Consider the following 27,385-nt stretch of genomic DNA (forward strand, 5'->3'; position numbering starts at 1 on the left):
ACGGGGATAAATATCCAACAAGTGTTTTAACACAAAACATACTTGCGGGTATTTATTCTTTATCAACTGCGAATGACTACAGTACAGTATTACTGCAGCTTACTGAGCAAATGTGACCAGCTCATTTTTGTAGATCCTCATGGCCGTATTATTCTGCATCTACGTGGCCAAGGTGCATACACTAGAAGGAGCAGAATCATGTCCAATGAATTTAAGCAAAAACTGGCAATTTTAAAAAAATATTTTACATTCTAATCAATGATGTCATTACTATATATATTCTTTTAAAAAAATAAAGAACAGTATTAGTGCCATTGACATGAAGTTTGACACCCATGACAATATAGATATTTGACCAACTTATGTCAATACAGTATTGTAACACCAGACAGTGTTACCTGTATTTTTTCCCAAATGTCATCGACTGTGTTGTTTATCAAAACAGTTTTGACAAAATCATTTTTGATTAGAAGCAATACCGAATGTTTACAACATGGCCTTTGGACCATAATATGAGTTTCATTCACCTAAGTTCCAAAAAGATGTTGATGTATCTTAATTTTATCGAACTCTTTTGCCAATTGTACATCTGGTTCTACAGTGTTTGTTTACGACCGCGCGCACGTGTGTGTGGGTGTGTGTGTGTGTGTGATTTCCTGGGATTCTCCAATAAAAACTCAGTTCCAGTTGCAGTTCCAGAGCGTAACCAGATCCATCCTTCTGAAGCTCCTCCATCAGGCTCATGCTGGGAGTAGATGTTTCAAAGGAGGGGCTTCACTGCCCCTTCATATTGGTGTTGATGACATCCAGACATGTGATGGCAAGATCATGTCAGCTCAATTTGTTCGCGGACAATACTTTGAAGAACTTCATTGTTTTGTAAAGAGAATTTGTGTGTGTGTAAATGCACAAGGTAGATCATTTCACAGCGTTTTTCACAACATTCTAGATTGTTGATCACCCGTACATTGGTGTTAATCTTCTGAGAGAAAATGTCCAATAATTTGATTTCACTTTTGAGAGCTGTTTTTAATATTTGAAGCAATAAGAGGTTACTAAAATATTGCAAATGGTTTTCAAGGGTCATAATGCTGTGTCCACTAATAGTTCAAACATTTTATAGTCGATTTTTGTCACAGATTTGTATTGTCCTTTTGTCTAACAATAATTTTAATCACCTATTTATGTCCTGTCTTCTGACATTAGTAATATACTTTTATTATATTTCAACTGTTATCACATATTTTCTTATTGTGGTCTAATAATGAAATAATTTTGCACATTTTTCATTTTGACTTTCAGCACAGATTTTGTTTTGGGCAGGTGGTCAAATACAGTAATAATATATATTTTTTAAATCTAACAATCGTAATTATTTTGTTTTGATCGTAAATGCTTGCCTTGATTTTTCAAAATGATTTTCATTGTTAATTAGAGCAATATTTATTATTATTATTGTTGTTATTATTATTAGCATTATCCATCCATCCATTTTCTGATCCGCTTCATCCTCACAAGGATTGCAGGGTGTGCTGGAGCCTATCCTAGCCGTTTTCGGGCAGTAGGCGGGGGACACCCTGAACTGGTTGCCAGCCAATCACAGGGCACACAGAGACGAACAACCATCTGTGCTCACACTCACACCTAGGGACAATTTTGGGTGTTCCATGCATGTTTTTGGAATGTGGGAGGAAACCGGAGTACCCGGAGAAAGCCCACGCAAACACGGGGGCAACATGCAAACTCCACACAGGAAGGCTGGAGCTGTAATCGAAAAAGCATCGCTGAAAAAAAAATCCAAAAAGAAAAGAATAAGGAAGGAAAAATGAAAAATAGCTGGTAACAAAATACTCACCGCGAACCTCTACGAGCACAAAATGGCTTGCTTTTCGGTAAAATCGCTCAAATTTTGATATTTAGGTCGTCCTTTAGGCGAGCGCAGGCTTTTTTAGTAAAGCCTCCGGTGAGCAGCGAGCGAGCTAGCTTCGTCTTCGTCTTCAGCTAATGTCACAGGATAATGGCGCATTAATAACCTCTGCACTGTGAGGTTATTATCATTATTATTCTTATTATTAAGATGATCATTTACATATATTCCATTTATTTAAAAAAATAACTCGATTTTTCTAATCTCATTGTTATTACAGACTTTCCTGTGGTCAAGTATAATTGCTAATTTCATCGCAGATTTTGTTTTGTCGTACATTAATAATATATCACTATATCATCTTTTGTGAAATATTAATGTTAACTATTACAACAATAATAACTGCTACTCAAGTCAAAAGTAAAGATAAGTGTTGGTCTTTTCTTTTTGGGGGTGGAGGGGCTGCCTGTTGCTGCATGTGCACACGCCACACATGGAAGCTTTGCCTCCGACGTGAGCGCGCACCCTGACAGACAGCTTGGACCAGAGCAGAGTGCAGACGTCAAGGACGCTCAACAGTCAGCAGCAACCTCCCTCCACCTGATTTGCAACGCTTTGACTCGCTCATTCAGACCTCAACCTCGCACGCTCGGTGACAAGCAGATGTTGCGTGACGTGCCATGTGAGTGTATGCATTCTACTTTTTCTTCCACAATTTTAAGAGTTCATCGGGTGCACATGCAACAAACTCTGCAACAAGTATCTGAATGTGTTTTACGCAGTAAATGTTCACTGAAAGAAAAAAAACAATGCTAGCTATTTACATTTACGAATCAGGATTCATTTCCACTGCACAATTCATGCACTTTTTAAAAATTAACTTATATTTACCGTTTTAAGTATCAATATAGTATCGCTAAATATATGTCCGACATTGGTGCGATACGATGTCTGATATCGAATAACTGTTGTCTGTGACTGTCATGTATTGTTGATGATTGTGTTTTACCCAATACATCAACTATCGCAAAATTGCTGTGTCGATGTTTTAGCGTTGGGCAAATATCTTATGCGCATCCGATCTAAATTTATGTCCAAAAAAGTCACATGAACAACTGATACAGATATTTTTTCAATCCATCTTTCAATTTATCTATCTAACTATCTATAACTATATCTATATTTCTCTCTCTCTCTCTCTCACTCTCTCTCTAGATAGATAGATAGATAGATAGATAGATAGATAGATAGATAGATAGATAGATAGATAGATAGATAGATAGATAGATAGATAGATAGATAGATAGATAGATAGATAGATAGATAGATAGATAGATAGATAGATAGATAGATAGATAGATAGATAGATAGATAGATAGATAGATAGATAGATGGATAGATAGATAGATAGATATAAACACCCCCTGGTGTAAATTTTACCAGCCTCACCATCAATCCTATTCATTATTATTTGTTAGCATTTGATGAATTGACTTTTCCAAGGCAAAGCTCTGTGCTTTGTTTTAAACAAAACAAAATGTCGTTCTCTTTGTTTAGCTTGACATTAAACTTCAACCGAGAGTGGCAATAAACATCTTAAGGCCTCATTTGTGAAGAATTGAAGGAGACTTAAAATTCTGACAAACTGCTGCATCTTCACTCGGTTCATTCGAAGGCACCAACTCAAGTCAAGGCACCACAAATCTTACTGCTTCCATTACACCAAAGTTACTTTATTTTCACATTGACCCCTGATCGCATGAGGCCAATGAAGTACCTGCTATTGCCATGATTTCACTTGGTCGTAGCTTGTGGCTGTTGACCGTATGTGTAAACAATTTGGAGGACAGTGGACGAGGTAGTGGTGACAGAGTAGTAAAAGCCAATTTGTTATTCCATATCTTCCCCTCAAAACATCTGTCCAACAACCACCAACTGTAACACTAAACCTCTAACCGTAACTACTCTAATTCTACCCTTAGTTTCGACTCTCTATCCCTAACTTTGATCCATCCGTGAATCTTGAAACCCTATCCTCAACCACTATCCTTATCACTAAACCTTCCAAACCCTAACCCCCAGCTGCCCCTAAGGTAACCCCCAACCCTAACCCTGAATGCGTTTTAAAACACAACTTAGTAGGTCTCACAAGATATTATTTTGAAAACTGGGGCCCTGCAAGTGTAAACTGTCGGACCTCGGCCAACGATCTGCGTGACTGTGGAAACATTGGGGGCTCACGGGTCATTAAAAAAGCCCAGCAACGGGTTGCGAAAATAGTTACGTCACTGATGTGTTATCTGGGGCCCTAAGAAGTAACAAGAGAGAGAATCGATGTGCTTGCATCTCTCTGGATCCCAGTGACATTTTTCATGGACCAGGAGGCACGAGCGTTTGTAAGTCAAGAGCACACATTTGGTGGTTTTGAAAGGCCACAGCTGTGTTTAGCTAAACTCAGCCAGTGCATCTTTAAAAGACACCACATGAGACCGGGTTGCCATTTCGCCGTAGAGTGTGCTGGCTCGCGGTGGGCTTTGTGGGAAGACTTTTCTTAGTTTTACCGTAACACTCTTCTTTTATGGACCACAGCCCAGAATGTTTTTTCTTGATGGTTGGACTACAGTACTTGTGGGACTTTGCATGGGGGTCAAGTGTGATGCTTCATGTCTTTCAGTATCTTTCGGTTTAGAGAGACAGTGTGTGGATATATTTGTTGAGTTTTCATTGTATATCCTTTCAAAAACCCACTATTCATTTCAATAATATGCCAAAAACTATGTTCTACCACATCAACGTAAGTTTTTAATTGTAATTGTAGGTGAAGTAATCGCAAATTATATTACATAGGGCGCTCTTCCCTTATAGGATGTTTCCATGTTTCACCACCATCTTTCTGCTACGGATGCCTGAAGGAGACAAACTTAGCTTTCGTAGTTCCTCATTCATTATGACGACCGTATGTGTAACACATACCTGTCAACTCATACGGTTTAGCCATAGTTCATACGGATTTTGTGGTGAATCTTACTATATGGCCGTATCGCACAAATCATACGGATTCTGACAATTTCCGTTTTTTCCCCCCCTAACAGGTAGTTCCGTTTGCTTTTGCCCAGAATGGTGCTAGTCTACTCGAATGCTTTCATTTCCAAAGTAAATACGAATGGATGCTGTAACTTCGAGCCGATGGGTGAGCATTTGGAGTTGGTGAAAAAAGTAACGCAGGAATACAACTCCGAACACAGTAATGCCACTAAGTAGAATGATGATTAGACATTAACCAGACATTGTATTATGGAGATCTACAATCAATATCATTGAAAATTTCGTGGGGGGGGGGGGGGGGGTTGCCGTTATTTTGACATATAAAACGCTTTGGTATGTTCTAAGGATTTTTTGCTCTTTATAAGGATTTTTTTGGTAGTTTAAACAGGTTGGCGCTCCGAAAAGTTGACAGGTATGGTAACAATTGCTATTACCTCATTCGTCACTTGATGGAATATTATCAATGATTTGATATAACTTTTGCTCGCAACCCTGATGAAGAAATTGGTGATAGGCTTGTGAAATTTGGTTTCTCCGAAGCACCATAGAGCGCATGCTTGGGTCATTGCATTGTATTCGTTCACCACGAGATAGTGCTAAATTCTGCACGCTGTACCTTTCAAACGAACCCTAACTCAAACCTCTCATTCATGTATCGCATCCTAACACTGAACACAATTCCCAACCCCAACTCCAAAAGGATGTTAACCCTAATGTAAACCTATCCCTCACCTGGATGAAGCCTAACGCCGAACACTAACCCTTCAAATTTAGCTTAGCTAACAATGACACTATGGCAATCCAAATGTTAACCCTAACCCTAGCTGACAATAACCTTAGCTCTAACCTTCAATTAATTCTAACCCCAAATCGTAAACCCAAACTTTAGCTCTCGTTCATCCCTGAGCCAAGCCCTAACCTCCGAAAAAGCACTAACCTTAACCTTAGGTAATCTTCATCCTGAAACCCGATCTTCTTACCTTTATCACTAACCCTTACCCTCACTTAATCATGAAATGTTACAATTATAATGAATTATTATTTTGTAATTAAATTAACTTTTTACATACACATTGTTTTTAACTTCAGCTATGAATGACCAGGCCAAACTGTCCATTTTAAAAAAGGTAACCCTGGACAACAGAAGTTTGTCCATCCCTGCTCTAACTCGGCAGAATCGTAACCCTCCTCCCCCGACCCTAAACTGTAAACCCTAAAGTTCCTCTACCGACACACTTTAAATCTCTCTAATTAGGATTGGCTCACAATTCCCACGCCTCCATGTTACAGGAAGGCCCATTAAACAGTAAACCAGACTATACCAGTAAAGCATGTGTGTGAAGCATACACTTAAGAGACCGGCTGGCTCTTTAGAAGTCCACTTACTCATCGTCTGGGCCGAACCCGCAAGAAAGAACCCGGCCGGGTTGTAATCATGACTCATTACCTGATGTAAATGACATCAGCAACATATGAGTGAAGCCACTTGAGATGGCTTGTCATCTTTACCAACTAACAAGGCGCTGGATCCAGGTTTCATTTACAACATCTCAAAAGTGTGTCCTAAAAATGTGTATCTTTCCAACTTATTTGTTGGTTTGGAAAAACCTAATAGTGCATAAGGGCTTTTCTTGGACTATAAATGTTTTTCATGGCATATTATTGTCCTTCATGTGTTCTTTTGCCAGTGGATTATAAATCTGTTTTGATGCCTCTCGCAAAAGTGGTTTCCGAAAAACGCTTGTACCACTCACTGATGGAAACTCCCAAGATTCCTGATCAAAGGGACTTTTCTTGGGTCGTAACTTTGGGGTGTCATGTTGAATTTTGTTTTACCCACACAGCGCACGAAAGATGTCTGACAGTGGAGACTCCAGATGTTGAAAATGTGATCCTCAACAGCGGAGGGATATTGGGGACGGCTTGACGGCTTTCCATCGACAACAAAGATGTGGCCCCCAGACTTTGGACCCATGGACCTCAGACCGCCAGATGGTCAGATGACTCTTCCTGGTTTCTTCGAAGATGTGGAGGAGCACCAGAGACCTTCGTATTCTGGGGTCCAGTCGTCCATACTCTCAGGTGGCATTGGGGTGTGCTATGCACCGAGGACTTCTATGGTTTCTCTGGATCTCACCTGCAGGTCCAACCATGATAGAACTGAGGATGGATTCTCTACGGGTCCTAAAACCTCTCAGAGGATCTGCAATACTTCCCAACCAACCCTTCCTGTACCCTACAGTCTACCCGATTGGACCCCATCTCAAAATATTCTGGAGGGCCGTCTCTGTGTAAAACAAGAGCCCACAGAGGACAAATTATGTGACCACCAGTGTCTTTGGAATGACTGCAACGCCACTTGCAGGAGTCGGGAGGAACTGGCGAGGCACATTGAAAAGGTGCACGTGGACCAGCGTAAGGGTGAAGAATTTGCCTGCTTCTGGGCCGACTGCGTCCGACGCCGAAAGCCCTTCAACGCGCGGTACAAGCTGCTCGTCCATATGAGGGTGCACTCCGGGGAAAAGCCCAACAAGTGCATGGTGAGTTGGCATGATAAAGAAACCGGAGACTTCACGGAAAATGTCCTTGTTGAATGGAGGCAGAAGCAAAGTCAAATATTTAAGTGAGGAAAAAGCATTGTATGCTTTTGTTGCGATTTTCTGCAGTTTGAAGGCTGCTCCAAAGCATTTTCCCGCCTGGAGAACCTTAAGATCCACCTGCGGAGCCACACGGGAGAGAAGCCGTACGTTTGCCAGCACCTCGGCTGCTTCAAGGCCTTCAGCAACTCCAGCGATCGCGCCAAGCACCAACGAACACACCTCGACACAGTCGGTCTACTGTTTTACCCCCACATCTATATATTGTCAATTTCAGGTCGAAACAGAAAATAAATGTTAAGTGTGCAAAGACTGGACACTACGGTATTTAGTTTCAATAGTTGGGAATAAGATACAGCGTTAAATTTGTTTTCAGCATTTGTTTTCCTCATTTTGGGGGGCGTGGCTAAAACTGCGCTGAGCGACGCACCTAAAGTCAGGCGTGAGTCGTGATGCGCCTTTGTTCACATCAGCAGTTTCCCGGTCCAATTGCGATCTGTCGTTAGCTAACTAGCTATGGCTACACCTTAACCCATTCAGTACCAGCCAATTCTGGACCAAGTCTGAAAAGACGTTTAAAAACGTCTTTGGGAGTGAATGAGTTAAGAATGCAGCTTACATTTGGAGAGTTTGCTGGCATGGCTGCTGGCAGTGCCTTGTTGTCGGCCGTGAGTGAAAAAGGAAAAAAAAACAGACAGTGGCTGTAAATGGGATGGGAGATGACATCGGAGCAATGAGTAGACAGAATCCGCGTAAAAGTGATTTTGGTGACAACCTTCAACTCTGAAACTTACCAAAAGGTGCATTTTGTGGTAAACCGCTAAGAACAAGGACATGGAGACAAATGGAACTGTGTGCAAAACAGCACAGATTGCTTGATCCTATCAGCACTCTCACGACTCCTGCATAGTTCCGTGATTTGATTACCGGTAATTCTTAAAAATTGTGAAATCTCAATGCCTGCCAGGAAGCGATGCCGTGAGCCATACTTATTTTTACAACTGTCAGCAAGCAATGAAAACGTATTGTTGATACGGCAAATGTTCCACTAGTGAGTTGTTAATCGTAACAAGGCTCAAGAGAGGCTTTTTTTTTTCTTCCCTCGTCTTCTTGTGGCTTCATGCTGGCAGACTTGTTGCCAGGCGAATCAAGAGCTTGTAAAATGGAAACATGCCACAAAAAAAGTCTCTTGTCATCCTACTCTTCAGGTCAGAAGTGAGTGTGCTAAAAGGGAAACTTGTTTGTTTTGGTGACTCCGGAATGCCTGTTGCTCAAAATAGTTTTTCCTGAAATATTCAGAGAAATCGGCATCCCCTGATCCCAATACCCAACCTTGAGACCAATATGTTTTCCTGAAAAAAAAAGCAGCAAAAAAAAAATTCAAGTGAGAGAGACAGGGGGGGGGGGGGATAATAATATACCTGTATTTGTGTTTTAAGGCTGTAAAACTGCTGTTGTGTATTGCCATGTGCAGAGGCATCGAATCATAGGTCCAGAAAGTAAAATTCCTGCCACATTTTGGCTTTAGTCACAGGTGCTTCGACTCAACTGGCAGGTAAACAAGCTCCTTGGAAGTTGAAGCAAGGGGGGTTAAAGCCAAATTATCGATCCATCCATTTTCAACACTACTTATCCCAAAGGGGGTCGCAGGGAGTTGCTGGAGCCTATCCCAGCGGACTTCGGGCGGAAGGCAGACTACACCCTGAACTGGTCGCCAGTGAGTCGCAGGGCACATGTACTGTAGAGACAAACGACCATTCCTACCCACATTCACACCGTCACTGAGTCGGAATCAATCCCACGCTGCCCGCACACAAGTCCGGCGTGTGTACCACTACATCATCAGTGACTTTAAAGCCAAACTATGGCAGAATTTTTACTTTCCGGTCTTGCATTGGACACCTGACCATGTGACATAATGGGCATATAACCTTAGTGGATGAAACTTGACTTTTGTTTAGCTACGATGGTAATTGGTTACAAAGAGTTAATTAAGCCTTGGTGGAGGTCTGCAGTCTGTCTCGTTTAAAAGGTTGACAACTCGTTTAATCCTTCCAAGTTCATTTTGAATTTTGATGTTTGCTTCTGTCCTCATCACATAAAAGCAATCCATTGTTTTGTGGGGGTTTTTTCCTCACAGAAGCCATACGCATGCCAAATCCCGGGCTGCACCAAGCGCTACACCGACCCAAGCTCTCTGCGGAAACACGTCAAGACTCATTCCGCCAAAGGTGTCCAGGGGGCCAAGGTAACACTTATAGGAAGCTTTATTTCCACTTATTTCGCATACGCGCTAATTTTGCCTGTATTTGTGGTAAGATATTTTTTTTCCTCCTAAGGGTTTGGGACGAAGAAAAGTAATCGCACACATTTTTCGAACAAACCACATTTTATCCTTTGACTCAGATGTAGTTGAAAATTTTTAAACTATCACAAACCATGAGCAGTAACAATCAATGGAGTCTTAGTCCGATTCTACTCTGCGCTCATTTTGTTTGTTTCTGTGGCTTTTTCCAGGGCGCTATGTTGCCTCATAAGTATCAGGACCAAGAAAAATAAGAGCGCACCTGTCTCAAACGAGCCACACATGTTGTCCTTTCGTTCAATAAGAACCAGTTGAGACATTTCTTCTGTATTTGTGCCCATCTCCTTGAATTTTATACAGACTACAGAACATTGGGGGGGGGGGGGGAGCTGGGGAAGGGTGGGAGGGCAGAATTGCAATTCGAAGCTAATGATTTTGAGGAATGACAGACACCTTCCAGGCTTTGCATGAAGAAATTGTGTTTACAGAGTTTGATCCAGCAGGATTGGGCATTACACACACACACACACACACACACACACACACACACACACACACACACACACACATAACCTGGAAATTGGGATGAGGGAGCCCATTGTTCTGTGCTATCTGGACCTGATTTGTTGTCTTTGGAGGCAAGTGACACACTGAGAGGCTTTGTTGGGTTTTTTTTTTTTAAGCACAGCCATGTGTGCGATCGCGTGCCGCAACACGCGCCAAACTGCGCTTTGAGGATTTGAACCTAGAACCACACAGGAGAAGGACCGGGAACCACATGGGATTTGACCCTGAAACTGCAATGAATTTTGAGCATCGGATGTGGAACAGGAAGCACATACTGCATGGACAGTGGAACCAAATGTTAAATGGAGGTGGTTTTTACATAGGATTTGGAGTAGAAACCATATGGGATGTGGACCATGAACCAAATTGGGTGCGGACCTGGAACAAAAGAATGTGGAATTGGTTTCAGAAAGGATTTGGACTCATTTGTTTCAAATGAGTTGCACCAGGCACTACATAAACTTTGTACCTTGAACAGGAGTGAATTTGAATTAAAGGATTTGAATCAAAAAACAATAAGGATGTCGACATTTCTAAACATAGAATTTGTACCTAGAACCAAATTGAATTGGAAAATGGTTACACATTGTACGTATTTGGACCTGGACCCTAGAATTCGGTCCAGGAGCCACATTGGATTTCGGTAATAGGATTTCGACCAGGAACCACATGTTATTTGGACCAGCAACCATAAAAAGTTTGGAGCCGGATCCACATAGGTTTAGACTGCGAACCACATTGGATGTGAACCTAAAACACCACAGGATTTTAAAGTGGAACCACACCTAATTTGGACTTGCAACCAACCACATGCGTGTCATCACTTGTTATCAAGACCGACTGTTTCATTGTTACCTTTTACTAGTAACTATGACTATCAAAGTTTTAACGCAATTTTGTCATTCTCACAGATTCACATGTACTCGGTACCAGAATTGGACATGTTGAATGGATCAGCTCTTCCGGGCTTAAAAAACTTCCCAGGTAGAATAATGGTTGTTTTAAAGTGCTCGATAAATGAAGTTGAGTTGAGGTATACCAGCTTATTCACAATCTAATAAAGCAGGATTTTTTTTTCTCTCATAACCCCCCCACTAAACACTTGACGTGGACTAACACTCAATTGTGTCTCCTTCAGGTTCTTATACGAAGGGAGGTAGCTTGGACTGCGTGCCCCCCCGAGTGGACATCCACTATCTTGGCATGGAGGAAAGCTTCCACAGGTCTGTGAAATGGTGGACTTCCCGTTTTCTTATTTTATTTTTCTTCACATTAACTCTGAGCTATCCGACATCTGGGTTGTTTCGGTCTAGAAGTTCCAATGCGGTTCTGTTAGTTTACATCCATGTAAAAACTTCAAGTCTGCTCTTGATTAAGCCAACTGGACCTCAGATGTTTTGGACATCGGAAGTGAGTAAGAATGTTTCGTCCAATCAGATCCAAAGCAGAGCTGGCTGGCTACCATCAGGCTGATTTATGTAGCCTCCAGCAGAACGCCTGCCCCCCCCCCCCCCCACGACCTCGAGGGACCCACAAGACAGAATGCTCCATCGTCCATCCAAACCCCCTTTACGACCCCCCCCCCCCCCCCCCCGCACTGCATATCATCCCTGCAGTTGCTTTTCTTTTTGTTCTTGGCAGCATTCAGTTTCCATGTTGAGTCAGAGTGTTTGTGCACATTCAGCACATTCTTGGATACACCCCTATACAAACCCCTAAAGCTAAGGTCGAAACCGTATAGTGCAGTCATAACGGTTTTCCACTGCAGGAGATTTTTTTTTTTAAACTGACATTTTTGAAGGGTTAATGTTTGTTTGGGTCTGTTGTCTAAATTTTGTCGTTTCAAATTCCACAAAAATTCTTGGGGGCTGCATGTATCTGCAAATTACATTTCTTTGGAGGACCATCGAGGAGCGACCAGCTGTTTGGGTCAGTCGTGATTCCTGCTTGGGGTGTCAGAATCACGTAGCAAACGTGCATCAGACTGTCTGAAGTATTGTTAACTTCACTGCAGGACTTTTAGGCCAACTGAGCAAATGTGAGATCATCCAGGCATTATAAACAATGTCAGAGAGCGCGTGGAACCAGGCCCAGATTCAACCAAGCTATAGTCGCAATCTTACTTACATTTGGGCAGTTTGCATCCACTGTATCCAGACCAGAAAATGAAGTCAGCTATATCGTATAGAAGTAGCCAATTCACGTTCAGAATTACCCCCCCCCCCCACACACACACACACACGATTTGGAAAAGTAAAAAAAAAAAAAAAACATCCCTTTAAACGGCTTTCTCAAATCAATATAAAGGAGGTTGGAGATGTCGATGATCACAGGACCCACAAAAAAGTCTCAAGGATCATGCCTGAAATTGAATAGGGAGAGTTAGTTTCAAGCAGTCATTTCGCGTTTAGTCGCACGCCTTGGAAAGTGAGAATTTTCAAAAAACTACTTGTACTGCTGTGGCTTACGTGATGCTTTGATTGACAGGAGGAATGTGCTGTTCATGACGACAGATGATGCCAAACTGCAACAAGGTACTCATGGCAACCACCGACCACAACACCAAAATCACAAATGTGGCTTCACTCTAGTTTGACTCCGCTTTGCTTTAGCGTTTCCCAGCGAACTCTTTGGCGAGAGGAGAGCGTCTCGGCCAATCTTTGATGGAGGTTTTGCAGAACCGTCCGCACATTTCCCACAAGCCTCGGCAGCGCTCCCTGCAGGTAGGGTTAGTGAAAGAATAGAAAGTAATATGCATGAGCTTTCAAGAAAGTATTAATTCACAATTAATTCAGTGATTTTTTTGGTGCTCCACAAGAGGGAGCCCAATTTGATAATCACTAGTTGAGTGCGTACAAGATTAGTCGCAAATAACGGTCCAAATGCTGGTTCACCAAGTCATGCGAAGCTCTCCCCCCCCCCCCACCCTCCCAGCGTTTGACTTGATCCACGACTTGGACGATGACGACGACAACTTCCTGTTCAACACGGGAGCTGTGGACCCCCGCCTTGGTCCCGTGGATGCCTTCTACCTGGACTCGTGATCACCATGCCAGAAAACCAGGAAAAAACAAAAACAAAGCCTGATGTCTTTAGGGGGCCATTTTTACAAATATTTGTGCAATTTTTTACTCTACTACATAAGGGGCTCTGATTTCAGTGCCCCCCAAAAAATCCAAGAGCTGTTTTCCCTCTAAATATCACCATTAAAAGCACTTTAACTGTTATGCTTTCTATGTCAATGAAGTTGCCGAAACATGCTAGGTTCAATTTGCAAATTATGGATTTTTTGCAAAGCAAACTTCAAGTCTTTTACAATATCTTTATCTGTTTAGTGCACCTCTATTGGTTGTCATTTTATTTTTTTACAATGCTGCCATCTATTGTGCATGTCAATAGTCACACTTATGTTCAGATTGATGTAGCAGTCAGGGGACCTGGGGATTTTTTTTGTTGAGATAAAATAGTTTCAAAAAATTATTTTTCTTTGGGGTAAAAAAGGACGCCCCTCGCCGAAAAAGTAATCCCCCCCCCCCCAGAAAACTGACTTCTTGAAAAAAAATACCATAGACATAATATGCACATACAGTATATATATTTTCATCCATCCATCCATTATCTGAACCGCTTTATCCTCACGAGTGTTGCGGATATAGCTGGAGCCTATCCCAACTGTCTTTGGGCAGTTGGCGGGGTACATCCTGAACTGGTTGCCTGACGATCGCAGGGCACACATGGATCCACACAACCATCTGCACTCATACTCACACCTCGGGACAATTTAGGGTGCTCCATTAGCCACCCAGTTTCGAAGGTGGGAGGAAAACAGAGTACACGCAGACACGGGGAGAACATGCAAACTCCACACAGGAAGGCCGAATCGAATCCTGCACCTCTGCACTATGGGGCCGACGTACTTGTAAAATAAGGGGGATTCCTGATTTTTTTCTTTCTTCTCCAAATAGTTATTCTGCAACAGATAGTTTAAAAAAACTAAACTTGTTTAAAACTAAAATTACATGAAAAAATAATTACCTCCACCTTAAAAAAACTCAGGAAAATTGACCTTTTTAAAAAAAATATGAGAATCTGAGAGCATTTTTTCCCTTGGGGGGTGGAATGCAGGGTTTTTTTCCTTAGGAAAAAATACAGTATTCTCTTGAAAAATGATACCTCTAAAATATGTAGTTTTTCAAAATAAAATCTGACTTGTCCATTAAAAAAAGATCACCCCGCAAAAATTCACAAAAAAAACCCAACTTGAAAAATAAAACTACCGGTATTCTCATTCTCAATTTATTTGTATAATTTACTCCCCCAATACGTCCTGCAATCACAGTACATTCCCCATGCGATCCAATGACAATCATGATGCGCCAAAACTGAATTGAAAGCCTTTTCGCCGCCGCCCTGCCCCATTTACTTTGTGACACAAGCTCCTTCTTTTCCCAATTACGCAGCGCTCCCAACTTTGTAATCTTCGTTCTTCTTAACACTGCATTTCACATCCAAAAGCAGTTGTTTCATCAAGTATTGAGGAAAGTGAGAGACGCCACAGGATATGTCTACATAATGTGTGTCACTTTCATAACGTCAGTTCCATTTCAATTTTCATTTTCTTGTGTCAGTGCGTTTGCGCGGAGAAGTTTACATTAACTTTTCAAAACCATATTTTCTATCTTAATAAACCGTGTATACGTCAGTATCAATGTGTCCCGATTTGTGCTTGTTAATGTGTCTTTCAAGTAAATGTATAGTAATAGTGGCTAACGTGTGAAACGGCATCAGTGGAGCTTGCAGTTGCCTTTTTTGGGGCTTTTTTTTCGGGGTTGGGGGAGGGGCAGGTATAACTTCCCCAATAAAAGTGTCAAGTGGTCTTGCACCTTAGATTTGTTGGTTGCACACGTGCAGCAAAAAAGGTAAGAGCCACACTTTCGCAACATCAATATTTTCATCAAATCACATAATTGCTTTCATGAGGGGATAACAGTACACTGAAGATTATTTTGCTAATTTTTATTCATGTATTTAATTATTTTTATTAATTCTATATGAATAAAATACATCAAAATAAATACAGTAAAAAATGTATATTTTATAATAACTCAGTAATATCATTTATATAAATAAAGCATAATTTAAAAAAATCTATTAATGCAACCTTACAGCCAAATGTAGACGTTTCGATTTGATCGTAAATAAATCTTTTGTTCAAAAGCCTAGAAAAAATGAGAGAGAATAAAAATAATAAATATTGGTACATCTAAATGCTGGAATGCATGTGTACCAATATTACTTGTTTGTTACATTCCAACCTGTAACACTTGACACTAATAATGATTTTGTACTTGGGTCTGACAGTTTATATTTCTGTCTCAATGTTTTTTCCAATTAACGAATATCCGCATGATTAATATACTTATTCTAAATAAAACTCTTTAAAAAATAATTCTAATTTAACTTTGCTGACAAAACCCGGCATTTCTCAGTGAGTTTGGATGCGTCTTTACCTTCAACACGCTGTTGAACATTTTCCATCTGTATATTCGTTTTATATGAAGGATAATAATAAATATATAATAAATATAACTGTCAAAAATAAATGTATAAATGGACTTAAATTAAGCATATGGCTGGTAAAAAGTATAAGCTTTCAGGGGACTTTTGGATCTTTTGTAACCTGGCGACATGATGCAACCCAGGCTTGACCAACCATGTGTCACATCCTCACTGTCTTTCAGTGTACCGGTAATTAGAAATCAAATAAAAAATTTTCGTTGAGAAAATCAAAGTGCTGTTCAGCACGAAAAATTCTTATTTTTTGAATATTCCATACAATTGACGCCCACATTGCATGATGTACGTTTGTTCAAAATCCTCACATACATTTTTTTTTAATGGACAATGACAAAAGGTGCAAATCAATGTTTTTTGTCTGTTTTAATCTCTAGAATGTCAGATCTAGGGGAGACAACGTTCGAGCCCTCGGGTTCCGATTTGTCCGCTCAACCATCACCCCCTCCGTACGAAGAACCGATACAGCAAGATCCGCCACCCTACTCCCAAGACTTAGTAGTGGAACATGATGAACCCAAAGGTGAAACGACGGAATGCAACGTGGCAGAGGGTGACCAGCCCTGCCCCGAAATGAAAGCGGAGGGTCAGTCTGAGGAAGTCCCGTTGGCTGAGACGTCGGCTTTCGACGACAAGACAGTCAGGAGAGCGTTTGTTCGCAAGGTTGGTGATGTGCCAGACATTTAGCCCAAAATAACGCCGGTGACAAAATGTCAGAAAATTTGTTGGGACAGCCTGACAATATTTAATGTGTGTGTCCCCCTGTAGGTGTTCAGCATCCTGACCCTGCAGCTGGTGTTCACATTCAGCGTGGTGAGCGTGTTCACCTTCTCGAGTGTGGTGAAGAAGGCGGTGCAGAGGAACATTTGGGTTTACGTTAGCTCCTTCATCATTTTCCTCGTGGTCTGCATTGCTCTGAACTGCGCCAAGTCCCTCCGACGCAAACACCCCTGGAACATCATCGGTCTGGTGGGTGACCCCGAATATACTTTATAGTGCTACTTAGTGCTGTGGTGTTCATCAGGGATCATCTTTAGAGCCCCAGTTATTCTGTTTTATTGTCTAAATTGACATTGAGCACTGTCATCCTGCGCGGTTCTGCTTGAGAGTGGGGTTAGGGTTTAACGCAGAGGTTAAGGTTTAAATCACAGTGAAGGCGTCAAGCCAGATTCAGGGTTTGTTTGTTTTTTTCACCTGTCTTCAGGCCATTGTGACAGTGAGCCTGTCGTACGTGGTGGGCACCATGGCATCCTACCACGACACTCGCGCTGTCATCATCACCATGGCGACCACCTTGGTCATCTCCCTTACCATCATTGCCTTCTCGGCGCAGGTCAGATTTGACCCGGGACATACCTGTTTCTAAGTACAGTTCATTCTGATGGCAGTGATTACTCTGCAGACGCGCTACGATTTCTCCTGCTGCTACGGCCTGCTGCTCATCCTGGCGGTGGACTTGCTGATGTTTGGAGTTTTCAGCAGCTTCTACTATGCGTACATACCTCAGGTTTGCTACGGCTGCTTGGGCGCCCTGGTGTACTCTCTGGTAAGAACCGGAATGCCTCGACACATGTATCAAAGTACTGTAGTTTGCAAGCCTGAATGACCATTTCATGTAAGGGTTTAGGAGAGGAACTGTTATGATGCAACAACTTCAGGCATGCTCAATTTCTTCAAATTTCATGTTGGGTTAGATTTTCAAATTAAGGATTCAAATTAGGGTTATATTTTCAAACTAGGGTTAGGGTTTCATGACTGAGTTAAGATTTAAAAGTAGGGTTTGAAACTGGGTGTAGGGGTTCAATCTAGGTTGAGGGTTTCAGATTATCTTTTTGAAACGGGGTTTAGTTTTCAAAGTAGGATTTCAAGTCCGTCTTAGAGTTTTAGACTTGGGTTAGCGTTACAATTTAGTCTTTGAAACCAGCGATTGGGTGTCAAAACATGGTTTCAGATTAGAGTTAGGGTTTCAAATGATGGTTTCAAGACAGGACAGGTTTGAAGCGGGACCTAAGAATCGTTCCTCCTTGCTGTTGTCTTCCTGGCTCAGTTCCTGATGTGCGACTGCCAGCTAATGATGGGCGCGCTGAACTATCGCCTGGACCCCGAGGAGTACGTCAGCGCGGCTCTCATTATCTACCTGGACATCATGCTCATCTTCATCTACCTGATGGGGAAGCACTGAAACCCTCCCTCCTGCACAACTCCCCTTCTCTCGACCTTCCGTTCTGCTTCTTTTCCTGCTCCTCAACAGTTATTACAGCAGTTGTCAACGCATTACAAGCAGACATTTTGTGGCTCTGAATGAAAACTGTCCAGTTCTTAAGCAACACAAAATGGCCTCTTCAAATATCATTTTGGAGTTCAAATTTACCACATACATCATTTTATACTCTATTTTTTTACATCAAGGTTAGGGGTTCCAAAGTTTCAAGTCTGTGTTACGGTTTCAAACTAGGGTCAGGGTTTCAAAGGAAGGCTTCAAGCCAGCCTTAGTATTTCAAAGATGAATCTTGGATAGGGTTTCAAACTATTCTTAGGTTTTCAATCTGGGTGTCATGCCTGGGTTAGGGAGTCAAGTTAGGGTTTTAAACCTGGATTTGTTTTTTTGGATAGGTTCTACGGGTATTAAAATTGGTTTCCAGTCTAGATCAGTGTTTTACAGAAGGGGTAGGATTTCAAGTAAAGGTTTGAAGCTATGATTAGGAATTCAAATGTAGATTTTGAGGTTTCAAGCCTGGATTAGGGTTGAAAACTTGGGGTCAGGTTTCAAGGGAAGATTTCAAGCTTGGTTTAGGAATTCAAAGTAAGGTTTCAAGCGTGAGTGAAAATTTCCAGTTAGGGTTTTAAGCCTGGGTTAGGTATTAGATAATAAAAGTCTACACACCTCTGTGCAAGTTTTTTGTGGCATAAACAAATATTTGTATATTTAAAACCAAAATAAATGATTTTAAAAAGTCTTCCACCTTTATTTTGTACTTAGAGTAAATTAAAATGCATATGCAGATTTTCGCACGATAGTTTGGACACTGACGGTAGAATTTATTGCGACATTCCTTCATGTGAGGCATGTGAGTAAGCAGTAAAATATTGTAACTTAAAAACACGTTCGCGTAAGCGCTGAGGTTACCACAGGGACGCATAGTTGAAGTGGACCCTCAGCAGGTAGCGCATGCGTGTCTGCGCTGGGTTGTATACGATAAACTCGTTGTACAGGAGCGAGTAAGCACCGGCCCGAGACCCCCTGGCTGCCTTCTGTGTCGTGACGCCGGGACCCATGGGAACCGTCACGCCATTCCTGAGAAACATCAATTAAAGAATGAATACTTTTGTTGCCTCCATTTTTCAGGAACCCTGGGTCAATTTGACCCCGAAACATTCTTAAATTATTAAATTATATAACATTATTGCTCAAATCAACCATTGCTGTTGCTCTGAGTCAAATTGACCCCAACGATATAGCTGATGTGCCCAAGAAACTAAAGTACCGTAACAGAAACGTGAAACAAACCCTGGATCAAATCAACCCAGGAACATAAATGCTGTTTCCGCAACTCAAGTCAAGTCAAACACTCTCGGGAAACAACCCTAACAAGACGGTTACACATGACCTGGGTCAAACTGACCCAGGAACAATATCGCTTTCACTGAGTTAAAAACAACAATAATGCTCTAGAGTAAAATTGACCCTGGGCTTTGAGAACAAGTACTCACAGAGTGACAAAATTCTGAGGGTCAGGTCCAGTCCGCCCAATGCCCTTGGTACTGTATTTGCCAGCCGGTAGGTTGTTAGCGTTGTAGTCTGCGTCCAGCAGCTCGTTACTGTCTCCCAGGGCGACCTGCACATACATGCATCAGCGACCAATCGTTTTTAATGTGGAAACAAGACAGTTGCCAAAGCCAGTCCATTTTACCTCGCAGAGCAGCAGCAGGCCCACTTGGTTGTGGTTCCTGGCAAAACAGTAGTTGGCGCTCTTGGATGACATGTCAGCGAAGTAGATGCCTTTGCCAAACTGCAACAACAACTTCAATGAGGCCGACACACTAACCAGTCGACCATGAGGGCCGCCTGCCCACCTACCACACTGTGAGAAACACTATCTTATATCAGAGGTGCCCAAGTCCAGTCCTTGAGAGACCCAATTCAGCCTGTTTCCTTCCTCTAACACACCAAATTCAAATGATCAGGATCATAGGGGTCATAGGGGCTCTCGACGACCGGAGTAGGGCACCCCTGTCCTAGATTTGTCATCGTTCGTCCATGAATTTCACAAAACTCTTGGCGGATGCCTGCACTCACAACATCATTATTCCTACCATGTAACCTGTGACGGGAGCTTCGGGGGGCGCCACTCTGAGCCCCTGGCTGAGGATGCCCACCCAGTTGGAGAGACGGGACCCGTGCCACAGCAGCATCCTGGCATAAAAAAAAAATCAAATAAAAAACATTTTTAGTGATAGACGGCCATCGGTTATTTCACCCGCTATCCCAACCAGACCTGTTGTGAATGTGCGACAGGAAATGGCTGCTCTCGCCGTCGCGGTCCACGGCGAACATGTCCATCACACTCATGGTGTAATCGCAGTGCGTGGAGGCGTGCGTGGACTGCAGGTACTTTTCGATCACCTTTGCATATTAAAAAAAAAAAAAAAACATGCTGAAAGGCAGCCCAACTTAAAAAAAACAACAACAACAACCTTGTATTCTTCGCCGAGGGGGTCCAGAGGGTCTAGCTTGCAGTTGAGGGAGTGGTAGTGGCGGTCCAGAGGATGCTCGTCGCCATCGCTGCTGCTCTCCACCATTTTTACCGCAATCTGGATGTCACTAAGGGCCTGGACAGGCACATTAAAAAGGGATTTTTAAGAGCTTTGTGCTAATTTTAAGAACTCATCTTCATGTGTCCACCCAGTGACCATGGGTGGGTCACTGTATTTTCATTATTATTTCTATTATTTTATCATCATCATATTGCTATTATCATCACTAACACAGTGAAATAATGATCAAGTTATTTTTTGTTTTTACATGTATTTGTTTGACTGTATTGTTTTATCATTGTCTGGTTACAAGGTTTATTATTAATATTGTTTATTTTGGACTGTCTTTTTATTATCATACAGTGCTGTGAAAAAGTATAAGATTTTTGGGGAATTTTTTTTGTGCCTCAATAAATTAGTCATTTGAAAACTGCATTTTGTATTTCCTTGGGTTTTTCTGAGCGATTTGGTTTGATGATTTGGAAGCTTTCTGTGTGATAGGAATGGGGAAAAAACAATCAGGGGGGGGGCAAATACTTTTTCATGGCACTGTATAGATGAAATGAAACACCTCTCCATTAAATTTGAACATAATGAGCAAATATTTTGAACCTTTGTAAGACCGTTGATCAAATGTTGTACCTTTCATTCCTTAAATGTAACTCTGAGGGGGATCCAAATTTTCCAAATATTGAACCGCTGTCCGCTTCAAGACATGTTTAATCACACACCAGAGTGAATGTTACCTCTAACAATTCAATCTTCTTCTTCAGCTCATCTTCCGTCCGAATTAGAGGCGGCGTTTTTAGCCTGGGGGGGACAAAGGATAAAAGTTAAAAAAAGATATACTGGTAAATAAATATTGTTACCTTATAATTATGATCTTAATCATATTTTGCCTTAAACATCTCATGATTTTGGACACCTCTGCTAAATTCAGCTACATCCTTAGTTAAACTGATCATTCAATTCTACCACTGAAATGACATTATGAATCAATGTAATCAATATTTCATTCCCTTTTTCATGTTTTCAGAAACAAATGGCTGAGGCCATTATTTCAGAAAGGGGATGATATATTAGTCAAATAAAATTGTATTCTCCGCACCCAAAGTCATGTGGGATGCGGGTGTAGAATTGATTGCAGGCTTCGACCAGCTCGCTGCCACCATTTTTCCTTTTCAGACACGCCTCGATCTTCTTGAGAGCCGTGTAGCCGGCGGTGATCTGGTCCACAGTTAGTTTGCCTACAATAGACAACAAGAGAACATTTACCGGTACTTTTTTTTTTTTTTTTTTACAATGAGAGTGAGCATGACATGAGCACCAGTGTACCGATACGTACAAGCTGTGAGTAGAAAATAAATGCAACATACTGTAGGCGGACATATATCTGAGCAGCAGCTTCTTGCTTGCGTTAATCATGTAGTGTACCTAAAGTGTGGACATGCAATTGTTTTGGACTAACCAAGTGGAGCCTTGCGAGTATCAAACTTCATCTCCAGCACCACTTCCTCCATGGCTTTGATGTCACAGATGAGTTCCAGCAGAGACTGGACCTTCACGTCCAGCTTGGACATCTTCTTCGATGGTTCGGCGACCATGGAGGTCTGCTTCTCCTCCTGCACAAAAGGAAACAAATGGGCAGAAAGACCCGATGGGCATGACGACATTAATGTTAAATGAGCCTCATGGTCCAGAAATGAAGGGGGAACAAGAAAACACTTTGAAAAGGGTATACAGAGAAACAAAGACAACATGTAAGGAAAAAATATTTTAAAGGAGAAAAAAATATATTTCAATGTTAAAAAAAACGTGGGAAAGAGGAAAAAGTGAGGGACAAAGGGAACAACTGGAAAAATACATTTTAAATAAAAATTAAGAATGTGAATGGAGGAAATGAGTTAAAAAAATTGTGAAAGGGGAGAAAATAGAAAATATGTGATCTAAAGGCCAACTTAAAAAAAAGAGAGAAAAAAAATCCACCTTTGTACTGCTATAGTCCATGTAGACCAGGTCGTACTTTCCTGCCACCTTCTCAAAGCTTGCCCTGTGCTCCCACTCATTTTTTGTCTTCTCTAAGAACCTGAAGACAAAAAACCCAGGTGACAATTAAAAAATAAAAAAATAAATTCCATGTGGTGACCACTGAGGACTGTCAGCCGTTTGTCTCACTTCTTCTTGAAGAGATCTTTAGCCTTCAGTAGATCTCCACCGTACGACGTCAGGCTAGACTGGCCCTTTTTGCCCACTGTGTGACACCAAAGAGTCTGTTTAAAAAACAAAACAAAAACAAAAACCAGAGAGCACCACAAGACACCCACCTCTGCCCCACCTCATCCACACACTGAACACCTTGGCCGCATCATCCTCAAGCAGCTGAATCAGGTAATATTTGTTGTTATTGAACTGAAGGTTGGTCTGCGGAAACAAAATAAACCGCTCTTACTTTCTGCAACTCCTCACCCTCTAATGAAGTCCAAAAACCAATTTACTTGGTTGAGCATCACGTTGTAAATGTCCCCTCCTTCGCTGTAAACGTGAGCCTGCCCCAAAGACAAAAACACAGTGAAACTGAGCCCCTTGCTCACAGTCACCCTGATCCCAAACCCTTCTCGGCGTAAAATGTAGGCATTTTTCATCAAGATGGGAGCGGTACCTTTCCAAGCTTGGCTTGGCATTCCGTGTCCACTGGAGCGTTTCCCTTCATGACCACTATCTTCACAACCTCTGGAACAAGAACGAAGCAAAACACACCTTGGATTGGGTATGCACGCGCCAGTTGTGAGGGTGAGTAGCAACTGTTACAAGATTTCCCAAAAATGACAAAATGCTGTTTGGAATGGCCACTCCAACCGGAGCACAATGAATCAAGAATTTTGAAAATTAGATGATGGATTCCAGAGAAATGTAGTTTCTTTGTGTTGGAAAAAAATGGCCTGTAAGGGGAATGTTTTTGTATGACATCGCCTGTAGAAAATCTGTCCCCAAAAAATAAACACTTCAAAATCGAGTAAAACAGTCGAGCTTTTTTATTTCTCAATATTCTCCTTGACCCTTTAGTTTTGTCTTCTACTCGGGGAACCATCTGACTGTCAAACAAGTTTCAGTTAGAAAAAATATCCACCGACTGCTCATACAGGCCAAAATTCTGAGACGTCACCGGGTCAAAATTGATGTTTCAAACACTGAGACCTGCCTTAAAAACTTGATTTAACAAGCACAAATAGAGGATTATAATGGTCAACAGAAAATTTTGATCTGATGTCTTTACATGACTAAATGTATTTTTGACATTGATTTTTAATTTTCTTTTTCTAGCACATCAGGATTTTAAGGTATTTTCTTTCTTTTTTTGGGGGGGGGGGGGTGTCAAAGTTTGACTTGCATCCAGTTTGAAGAGGTGAAACCGCTGTCAAATCTTTCACAAATTGCCGCCTATTCGTGCAGTTGCATTAACTTAATTTGTAATTACTTTGTATCTAGTGTGAAGCAGTTTGCGTGGTGCGTTCCTTCGGGTGTCAAATGTGGCCGTGCGTCTACTGTATGAATGCGGTTGTTACGTGTGTATTTTCTTCACGTGTAAGAAAGTCATTGAAAGTGCCCCGGTGGCTGTGTCTATCGATGCAAGCACGCCAGGTGTGCGAATCCAACGCACCTTCACTGGGCGTCTCTTCCTTGAGTTTCTTGTCTGTTCTGCTGACTTGGCTCGCGCTGTTGCCTCTTTTCCTCTTGCCTTTGATCGGCTGCTCCTCGCTCTCCTCTGCCTCCTGTTTAACCTCCGCAGGACCCCCGTTGGGACCACTGGCCTCTCCCCCGGTGTCATCAGAACCTGCTGGAAACATCATACAAGACAAGAACCAAGGTGAGTAGTTGAATCCTCACATCCTGTAGTAGTACTTTTTAGTATTTAGTTTGTATTATTGTGATGCTGATTTACACTTTCAGGGTTTCTCCTTGACCCTTCAAAGATCAACCGGTACGAGTTTCTTGGGTAACCTGTGCAAATGTAGCGTAAACACTAAGAGTTCTTGGGAATGTTTCAAGCTCCCCCTTGAAACACTGGTTTAAAACCCCAAATTGGATCCCTCACCTTAGCTTCAAACCCTTGTTTTAAACCTGAATTTGAAACCCTAACTTTGGATTCAAACCCTATTTTGGAACACTAATTTGAAACCCCAAGGTCACCTGGAAACCATAATTCAAACCCTTACTCTTGATTAGAATTCTAATTTGAAAACCTCCCATTTGTTTGAACACTTAACCAGGCTTGAAACCCTAATCCTGGTTTTAACCTTGTTTTAACTTCAGATTTGAAACCCTAACCTTGGCTTCAAACCCTGTTGTGTAACATTAACCAGCCCCAAAACCCGTTTTGAACTCTAATTTGAAATCCTAAATGCGTCAAAGGAAACTAATCAAATTTCAGGTTGACAAAATGATATCTAGTCATTTTTATTGGTGTCTAATATAAAATAAATGGTGTTCAGATAATGGATGGATAGATGTCAAACACACCCTCATCTGCTTTTAGTGTCTGCGAGCGGATCTTCCTCTTGTGTTTGGTGACGGAGTTGATTTGGACCATCTTCTTCAGATCCAGCTGGTAGACCAATCCTGAACCCAACGTCAGGGACAAGCGGGTTTGCCCCGAGGTCACGGCCGAGTCCAGCAAGGCACAGTCGTTTGGAGAGTAGGCCTCCCACTGGCCTTCGTCACCCTGCCACTGCCACACAACTGACACGTCACATGACACCATAGTTAGCTGCGTAGGGAACCATTTTTGGTGTCTTAATGACATCACTATGCAAGGAAGGATTTTCATTTAAGGTTCCTTGAAAACATCATCCAGGCAAGGAATCATTGTACGTTTCAAAATGATTTAGCGAAGGAAGGAAACACGTATGGCATAGCCATAAAAAGGCCTAATATATCAGGGAACCGTTTTAAGTGTGGTCATGGCAGGACCAGGAAAGGACCCAAGTATGGTCTCTTCATGACATAACCAGAAAAGGAACTATTTCAGGCACCATAATGATTTAGCTGTGTAAGGAATCATTTTAGGTACCAATGGGCCAGGAAACCCACTTTTGGTACTTTTGTGACATAGCTAGTCAAGGAACTATTTTAGGTACCTTGATGGCTTAGTCAGTCAAGGAACCATTTTAAGCACCTTCATGATTTAGCTTGGTAAAGAACATTTTAGGGACATTAATGATTAAAGTGGCCTGACGTTTGGTACTTTCGTGACATAGCTGACTAGGTAAACATTTTAGGTACATGAACGACAACACATTGGTTATTTTGCTGTGTTCACCACAGTAAATCGCACGAGAACTACAAAGACAAATTATGCAAAATAACGCTGGCAGGAGAGTTTCTGATCACGGCAAAATAACCACAGCGTAATGACAAAGCCGGACAAAGAACTTTAGTGCTATCAGTACTAAGCACGCAACAATTTCCGCTACCTTGTTGAAATAGCGGGGCGCACCATATTCTGAATATTACGTCAACACAAATGTCATAATTATAACAAACTGTTAAGGAATTTATTCCTTACTGTGATTTTATTTATCCCCACTCTGTTGTTGGTTCAGTTCAAACATGAAAACAAAGAATGTAGAATGCTGTTGGAGGTATTTACGGCTCACTGTGATTACAATCACCTTTAGTGCCCCTCAACCCCCACCACTTTTAGGGCCCCCTCCAGAGGACATGTTTGACATCAAAAGAGTAACTGTTATCTCAAGCATCTGTGTTCCTGCCATCACACCAAAGATCGGACCGAAGACAATAGTTGGTAGTGGTGATCTGGTCTCACCTCACCACTCCCAACTTTTTCCAGCTACACCGGGTCAGATGCCATGTACATTTCTTTGTTTCCAGGATTTGCATGGAGGCATAACTGCCCGCCTCTCATTATCATATTGTCCCTATATATTCTCATGACTGCATTTTTTCTACGCTTCCTGACGAGATCTGAGACTCTCAGGAGCCCGAATCGATTCGTGTTGCGTTGTGATAAATTGAAGAAAAGACGACGTGGTGTTGGGTCTGCTTCCACCTTATGGAGAAATAAAAGAACCTGTGTCCAAGGAGGGCTTTAAGGAATTGGGCAGATCCCCTCCTCTACAAAAACATCATAAAGAGTACTTCCACTCAAACCAAATTCCTGCTGGCATTTGGAGCGAGTTCCAGGACATTGTGTGGACAATACACACGTTCAACACAACACAAATTGCTCCGCCGACGTAGCCAGTCACGATATAACACAACAGCAGAAACGGATAATAAATATTTATTGTAACATATTAACAGCAGTCAAGCGTCGAAAGTGTATCACTGCGTTCATGTACTTTCACTTTTCGGTCAAGTCGGGACAGCAGGCGAACGCTCACCTTTCTCAGATGAGCTTTCTTCATTTTCAGGCAAAGTTTTTCTTCTGGAACTTCTTGTTGACCGCCTCATGACGGTTAATACAATGGATTGTTATAAATAACAATATTAGCTCCGCAGCGCCGCAGTGTAAACAAAAACCGTTGAATAAAAAGTGGGCGGGAAACTTTCTACTTCCTGCTCAGTCAGCCGGCATCGTTTAACGCATGCGCATTGGTCATGTTTCTTGACCTATTCGAATTGTGAGCAAATTTATAAAAACGCAAATAGTTAATT

At 41.8% G+C, this 27,385-nt stretch overlaps 3 protein-coding genes across 4 annotated transcripts; 2 read left to right on the top strand and 1 right to left on the bottom strand.

Moving 5' to 3' along the window:
- The first annotated feature begins 2,409 nt into the window (after positions 1-2,409).
- Positions 2,410-14,000, top strand: LOC147194580 (uncharacterized). Its single transcript, XM_086128822.1, has 9 exons — positions 2,410-2,549; positions 6,757-7,452; positions 7,579-7,740; positions 9,650-9,757; positions 11,293-11,365; positions 11,520-11,604; positions 12,869-12,915; positions 12,994-13,104; positions 13,316-14,000. The coding sequence occupies exons 2-9, from the start codon at positions 6,862-6,864 to the stop codon at positions 13,423-13,425; spliced, it is 1,287 nt and encodes a 428-aa protein (XP_085984948.1). The 5' UTR covers positions 2,410-2,549; positions 6,757-6,861; the 3' UTR covers positions 13,426-14,000.
- A 1,248-nt stretch (positions 14,001-15,248) lies between these two features.
- Positions 15,249-18,912, top strand: LOC147194581 (protein lifeguard 1). Its single transcript, XM_086128824.1, has 6 exons — positions 15,249-15,300; positions 16,333-16,618; positions 16,724-16,924; positions 17,160-17,288; positions 17,358-17,501; positions 18,003-18,912. The coding sequence occupies exons 2-6, from the start codon at positions 16,334-16,336 to the stop codon at positions 18,135-18,137; spliced, it is 894 nt and encodes a 297-aa protein (XP_085984950.1). The 5' UTR covers positions 15,249-15,300; position 16,333; the 3' UTR covers positions 18,138-18,912.
- On the bottom strand, positions 18,898-27,289 carry parp2 (poly (ADP-ribose) polymerase 2). 2 transcript variants are annotated; one of them, XM_086128820.1, is made up of 17 exons: positions 27,112-27,289; positions 25,229-25,447; positions 24,369-24,542; positions 23,370-23,440; positions 23,206-23,256; positions 23,035-23,131; positions 22,886-22,961; positions 22,697-22,796; positions 22,179-22,332; positions 21,819-21,957; positions 21,457-21,520; positions 20,651-20,785; positions 20,452-20,579; positions 20,270-20,369; positions 19,867-19,965; positions 19,667-19,791; positions 18,898-19,250 (listed from the first exon to the last, which is right to left on the bottom strand). In XM_086128820.1, exons 1-17 carry the CDS (start codon positions 27,179-27,181, stop codon positions 19,079-19,081), a joined length of 1,974 nt encoding a protein of 657 aa, XP_085984946.1. In that variant the 5' UTR covers positions 27,182-27,289; the 3' UTR covers positions 18,898-19,078. The 2 variants fall into 2 exon arrangements, with proteins under 2 accessions (XP_085984946.1, XP_085984945.1); XM_086128819.1 differs by having other exon boundaries at positions 24,369-24,545; positions 27,112-27,288.
- Positions 27,290-27,385: the final 96 nt, after the last annotated feature.

The sequence above is a fragment of the Hippocampus guttulatus genome, chromosome 14 (genome assembly GCF_054856545.1).
Source record: "Hippocampus guttulatus isolate MCC_2025c chromosome 14, RoL_Hgut_1.0, whole genome shotgun sequence".
Taxonomy (NCBI): domain Eukaryota; kingdom Metazoa; phylum Chordata; class Actinopteri; order Syngnathiformes; family Syngnathidae; genus Hippocampus; species Hippocampus guttulatus.